This window comes from Magallana gigas, chromosome 7 (assembly GCF_963853765.1).
Source record: "Magallana gigas chromosome 7, xbMagGiga1.1, whole genome shotgun sequence".
NCBI classification, from domain to species: domain Eukaryota; kingdom Metazoa; phylum Mollusca; class Bivalvia; order Ostreida; family Ostreidae; genus Magallana; species Magallana gigas.
The window spans coordinates 27,848,618-27,854,653 of record NC_088859.1 but is presented as its reverse complement, the minus strand read 5'-3'; the positions used below and the strand labels follow the sequence as shown (position 1 = coordinate 27,854,653).

The window sequence follows — 6,036 nt, the reverse complement described above, 5'->3', positions numbered from 1 at the left end:
CACCAATGTTCATGAATACGCCTGCCATGGCGTGAATTTTTATATATTTTTAAAGTACATTCCTGCGGGATATGAAGGTAGCAACATTGCAGGAAAAATACATAACCCGCGTTAGCGGCCGGTTATGTAAATTTTTTCATTCTGGCTGTTTCTATACAGCTATATATGAATAAAGTATAACTCTCCGTAAGAAACAGAGGAAATTATACTTGGTAGTTGTAAATATCGTACAGTGAGTCTTCCTCGCTCGGTCGTCCGAATGTTTGACCCATCGATGTTTGTAGTGTTTTATTTCATGACGAAAGGAATATGCTGATCGTTCAAATTTCAAATTAAACGCCTAGGTCATTGTAAAAGACTATTCTACATGTACCATCTTGTTGGTAAGTTACAAAGTTAACCATTTAGTTAGATGGTCAACAAAAAACCCATCAGATCTGAAATAAAAAAAAAAAAAAACAGTTTGAATATAAAATTTGAATATTTTTCTATATCTTTGAATGAAGCTCTTCGCATAAAGGAGATAAATATTGCGTAAAAATGACCACAACCATCCAGCCCTGAAACTGAATAGTTCATCCGGACTAGAGGAAAGAACCTCTGCTGTTTTTTTTTAAGGTCATTATCAAAAGTCTAATATTATCTCAAACTTAAACATTGCTAGTTTCATAGGATTTGTATTCATTCGATTACTTTTAAACTTAGTTTAAAGATCAGACAAAATGCATTTTTCTGAATACTTTTTCTGATTTAACTATTGTCTTAACAATTCGTGAATCATTTGTGCGTTAATGCGTTAAACATGATATATTTGACGTGAACTATATTTGGCGGAAAATAAGTTTTTTCAACGAGATGGCGTGGACTTGAATTGGCGTATTCTTGAATGTTCCTTTTCTTATACATATATCCATGGCTTGATTTAGCAGATGCTACATTCCACCAAAGACGCTGAATAGAATACACAGCCATGTGTACTGCGTTAATAGTATGTTGCATGAATAAAATCGTAGATATATTTCTTCCAATCGCAGTCACAGTTTTGAACTTAAAAGTCACCTTCTTGTCAGAGGTGGGATTTAGTTTTTTTAATGGTTTTTGCTGCAATTTTTTAATTCCAAGCAAACCCGGAAGCAGAACTTCCATTGAGACTTCTAATTCCTGACATTTTTGTGGCTAGATTTTTTTAAAGATTTATTAACAGTGATTTTGATTTTTTTTTTCGGCTTTGGTTTTTGGTTGTTTTTATAAGGGGGGGTCTTCAACTCTTGTAAAAAAAAATGTTACATGTAATGTAATTGTTATGCAATTTAATTAGATTAGGTGTTATGGTGTATGTTATGATGTTATTGCAACCAAAGTACCAAACCCACGCACTAGTAGTTTACACACATCAATATGTTTGGTGAAAGATTGTCTTATTCATTACCTCGGTGTTTGTTTTACTTGACAATATTAAAATGTTTGAAAAATTACAAGACCTATATACTACTACGTGCTATCATCCATTTTGAGGTCGAGTTTCTAAACGCAAACACGGTTTATTTGCACACACAAAAATCACCAGTGGATCCCAAGAAGAACTTGTTAGTCGAAAAAAGATAGATTGAGGCTTCACGGATATAAGAAGTAGTTTATCACTAAAATTGTTTGTTTTGAAATTTGTCTTTTTGGCCGTTTAGCCCCCCCCCCCCCCTGTTTCCCCCTCCATTTCCCAAATTAATTTGGGCTAGTTTCCATACATACTTTCATAGTTATAAGTCGCCTATTGTACGAGTGCTTGCGATCAATTGTTGTTTATTCAAGTAAATTGTCATAAATCAACATTTTGAAGTCAATTGGTAGAAAGCGTGTTTTAGAACTACTTAACTTGTTAATTTGTTAAACTTCTGAGCTAAGTTTGTTTTGCTTTTTAAAGTTTAATAACCCCTGTATTGAATGTTGTCCCGTTTTTATGGACCATAGTTCAAAGATTGTGTCAAGAAAATTGTTGTTAGCTTTAAGAGCAGCCCTCATTCCATTGCCTTTTGACATGATTTTTTATTTTGTTTGCATGAAGATGTATATATTTATATTTAAACTTAACCATGGACTTGTTTTACATTCAGAATCAACATATTTTAAGTTATTCGTTTTACAAAATGTTTCTTTTATACAATTTCTGCTAAAAAAAAAAAAATTTGAACAATGAACATTTATAAAATTGTATGAAAATATAAAGAGAATTAAATAAAATTTTCAGATATATTTAAAAGTTTTATATTTGTCGTCGTTTGATGTGAGGTATTGTGCGTGTATTCTTTATGTCATTTGCCTTAAGTAAAGCTCGGATCTCCTCACCTTTTTTTCATAATAATTTTAACGAAACCGGGATACTTTTTGGGCATTTTTATAGAAAAGTTCAAACAAATAGCACTTTCAATAAATACATGTACTCGTAGAATGCGTTAATTATATATCTATACAAGCAATTGTCAAGGAGCTACATGAACACATTACTCTGCGTATACCACGTAAACCGTTCCTACGACATAGAATTCACCCAATTCTACTTTAACTGAAACATAGTTATCGTTCTTTTGGTCCCAAAGGCATCGTGACGTCACTACCATGCTTTGGCTTCCTTTCTGAGCCGCAATCACAGAAGCGATTATCTTGTACCGCGTAATGTTCAGCTGCTTTACTCTTTCTTTGATGACATCACAGGCTAATTTGCATTTTCCCCCTAAAACTGAAGAATCGTAGGTTGTTATGGATTTGATATTTTCTTCTAAAACCTCCGATATAATGCTTCGTATAGACGATTCCCTGAATTTGGCATCGGGGCTCATTTTGTAGGTATTTTCATACTTGACATCTAGTTGTGGCAACTGGTCACCGGAAGTAGCCACGCTATGGCGGTCGTGGTCTTTAGTGGGGTGCTTGGCATGGCCTTTACTGGAAGAGATCGAATGCGAGGTATCCCTGTGTGAGAAAGTCCTCTGGCGTCCCGTGTAAGCCGCATGCGCGGGACTCGTATTTGCCCCTTTTCCGTGTCCGTCGCCATGGTGAGGGGCCTTGTGGTGATCCTCGGGATGTGGGTGTTTATCCTTGTGGTGGTGGTGATGATCCTTCTTATCCTTCACTGTTTTGTGGTCACCTTTTTCCTTCATTATTGGCACTGGGGATTCTTGTTCCTCTTCCTTCTGGTAAATTTTTAAAAAAATGCAATTAATTACCTTTACAAAATAGATGTGTCCAAAATGCACTACTCCATGCTTCTACGGGCGTTATTTCTCTTAGATATTTTTTAATTGAAACTTTAATTGAAACTAGGGTTAAATGTAAGTTCTGTCTTATCAAATGAGACAATGAATTTCAACCATCTTGACACATAACTGATATTGATTACTTATATGAGGCTTATTATACCAGCATGTGTATGTCACGTGCTTTAAATAGTTAGGGTAAAATTGCCCATTTTTTATGAACAACATAGAAAACTTCATCATGACAGATTTTGCGTGCAGAAAACGTGTCAGCATATGACTCCATAATTAAGACGTCAGTATTCTCCTACAATAATTTATCTATGGACATTTTGATTGACAACCGGATGGTAATCATCTAAAATTAATGTGACAAGGCGGAGAGGGATACTTATTTTCATTTATATGACTTGCACTTTTTGGGGTTGATATTAATCAACCCTTCTGTGCACTTATTTTGGCAAAACGGGAGTGATACAATGTATGGACCTAAACACAATCTTATCATCAATACGTATAATTCAGATATTTTTTGTTGTCTTACATGTATGTATGCCAGAGTTGAATAAGATTTGTTCGCAGTCACTGTCATGTTTACCAAACTACGCGGCATTTCTACAGCGGTAGCGCTTGGGATCAAGCGCCGACTTTACAATCTAAAGAACCAGTACGGGTGTAATTATTTGTTTGTTAAAAAATGTTTTGGATACAATTATTTTTAGAAATATTCCGATTACTGATGCATAATGCATCTTAAAGTTTGATGGCGTAATTCTTTTTTAAAGTATTACTCAACATGATTCATAAAGGGTTTTCCTTCTATAGGTCGGAAATCTAGTCAGAAAAGCTCGTGAATTCATATTTTGCGTAATTATTCAAGCACAGCTAAAAAAACAACTACTTGTCATGCTAAATTACTTACTGTCGATTTTAAAATACTAGTAAATGATAATCATTCGATTAACTGCACTCCCGACGGTACTTCAATACTTTGATTTATATAAGAGTCATCACAGTCTTTGGTAATGAACCAACTCTTTCTAACTACTTTAACTTTTACCATTAAATGTAATCGTGCAAATCGTGCAATCTCTATTCTATGTTAATTTTGTTATAAATCGTTGTAACGGAGAACTGGTGTGCATGTACACGTATGAGGCAACTAGTCTCACTACAAATTACTTTTGTCTTTATTTTTAACTGTACATTAGAAAATATCTTCAAAGAAATAACGCCGATCTTTTAAACAAGGCCTTTTCCCCTAATCGAATGGCGGACCGTTTCTAATCTGTTGTGAAAAAAATCCTTACACAAACATTCATTATTTAACTTTCATGATCTGCCTTGTCAAAATATTCCTTCTTCTACGTCTTGCGTTATAAGATCGTTATCTAAAAAACATAAGCTTGACTACTTATGGAATTGCAAAACATCTTCACAAAAGCAGTTAAGTAGTCAACATGCAATATCCCTATCTCTTTTTAGGTGGCAATTTCGAACAAAGGGAATGGAGGGGTTTTCGTTAGTTCGTTAACTATTTGCGCTCTCGTTACCTAAGGAAACGGCAATTTACTTTAAAAAATGGCTAAATCATCTGCTCATATGTCTAAGTCATTGAAACTTCTTCTCATGTACTTAAGTTCTGCTCAATTTATAGTAATTGTTAAGCATTCATTTTCCCACAACTTTGATAATAAATGGTTGTAGATTTAAAATGTCTAATAGGTTTGGTCATCAAATTGTATATCGCCGTGAATAGACATATTACCGGTATATGAAAATATGAATACCGAAATAAATTATCCTGATCAAAAGTTTAGAATTGTTCGGTTGCTATTTTCATTCTTTAACTTCATATTTTGTTCCATGTAGTCAGTCGTTAGTGATTTTATAAATACCATTAGTTACTATTTATCTACAATAATAAATAAACCGTCGTTTTATCAAATAAATGACAAATTATTATCAATACATACAGGTAATTATTCATTTCGGGGGGGGGGGGGGGGGGTTGTAGGGGGGGGGTGATTTTGAATTATCGATTTCTGATTTGTATTTACCCACTTACTTGCTCATTTTTTATTCTTCTTGTCCTTCCCGTTTTAGGTCGAGGTGTTTTAATTCGTGATCGTGTTAGCGACATTGAAATATCCCTCATATCCAAAAACACTATCCTTATTTTAAAAAAAACAACCCACTATTCCGGATGTCTATCCTCTGATAAACACGAACGGAATGCTCAAACGTCGTAAAGGTTTCGGGTTTCTTCGAGTGGTCGTATTTGCAAATGGATTTCTCCTTTTTCCCAACAACCCCTGTTTGACCCGAGAGCTTACTAGTACATTGTTCAGTTGCTAGTCGCTATCTGTCAGTTTAAATGCAATCACACTTGTTGAAATGCACAGACAATACACAATTGACCACTGAACTAACATTTGTATAAAAAATTCCTTGGAATTACGAGAAAAAAGAGGTACTCCTAAGACCCTTTTTTATTCGTATATCATGTCGATTTAAATGATCAGAATAAAAGTCGATTTGAGTGAAGTTTAAATAAGCATTAAACACCTGCTTGATAACTTTACTTTTAAAACAAAAATCGACCCCAAAAATCGCATCTAGAGTGATCTTGACGTTTAGGAGAACGTGGAAATGCAAATATCTTTGGCAAATATTTGATTTTTCAGATACACAACTCATTGAATCAATATCTTAAAAACGGCCAAACAGTGGTTTCTTTTGGTTTCAAGGAGACGTTTTAAAAAATTTTTGAAAGGGACTGTCTTGG

At 34.3% G+C, this 6,036-nt stretch overlaps 1 protein-coding gene across 2 annotated transcripts; it reads right to left on the bottom strand.

Moving 5' to 3' along the window:
• Positions 1 to 2,375: 2,375 nt before the first annotated feature.
• LOC117680563 (dynein light chain Tctex-type 5) lies at positions 2,376 to 5,713 on the bottom strand. 2 transcript variants are annotated; one of them, XM_034458655.2, is made up of 2 exons: positions 4,559 to 4,585; positions 2,376 to 3,185 (listed from the first exon to the last, which is right to left on the bottom strand). In XM_034458655.2, the coding sequence occupies exons 1-2, from the start codon at positions 4,568 to 4,570 to the stop codon at positions 2,496 to 2,498; spliced, it is 702 nt and encodes a 233-aa protein (XP_034314546.1). In that variant the 5' UTR covers positions 4,571 to 4,585; the 3' UTR covers positions 2,376 to 2,495. The 2 variants fall into 2 exon arrangements, with proteins under 2 accessions (XP_034314546.1, XP_034314545.1); XM_034458654.2 differs by lacking the exon at positions 4,559 to 4,585 and adding an exon at positions 5,317 to 5,713 and having other exon boundaries at positions 2,377 to 3,185.
• Between the last annotated feature and the right edge of the window lie 323 nt (positions 5,714 to 6,036).

Coding starts and splice junctions, on each gene's coding strand:
- LOC117680563 (XM_034458654.2), bottom strand. CDS start 5,406: ATGAGGGATATTTCAATGTCGCTAACACGATCACGAATTAAAACACCT. Junction 3,186..5,316: donor GAAGAATAAAAAATGAGCAA/GTAAGTGGGTAA, acceptor AAAATTTACCAG/AAGGAAGAGGAACAAGAATC.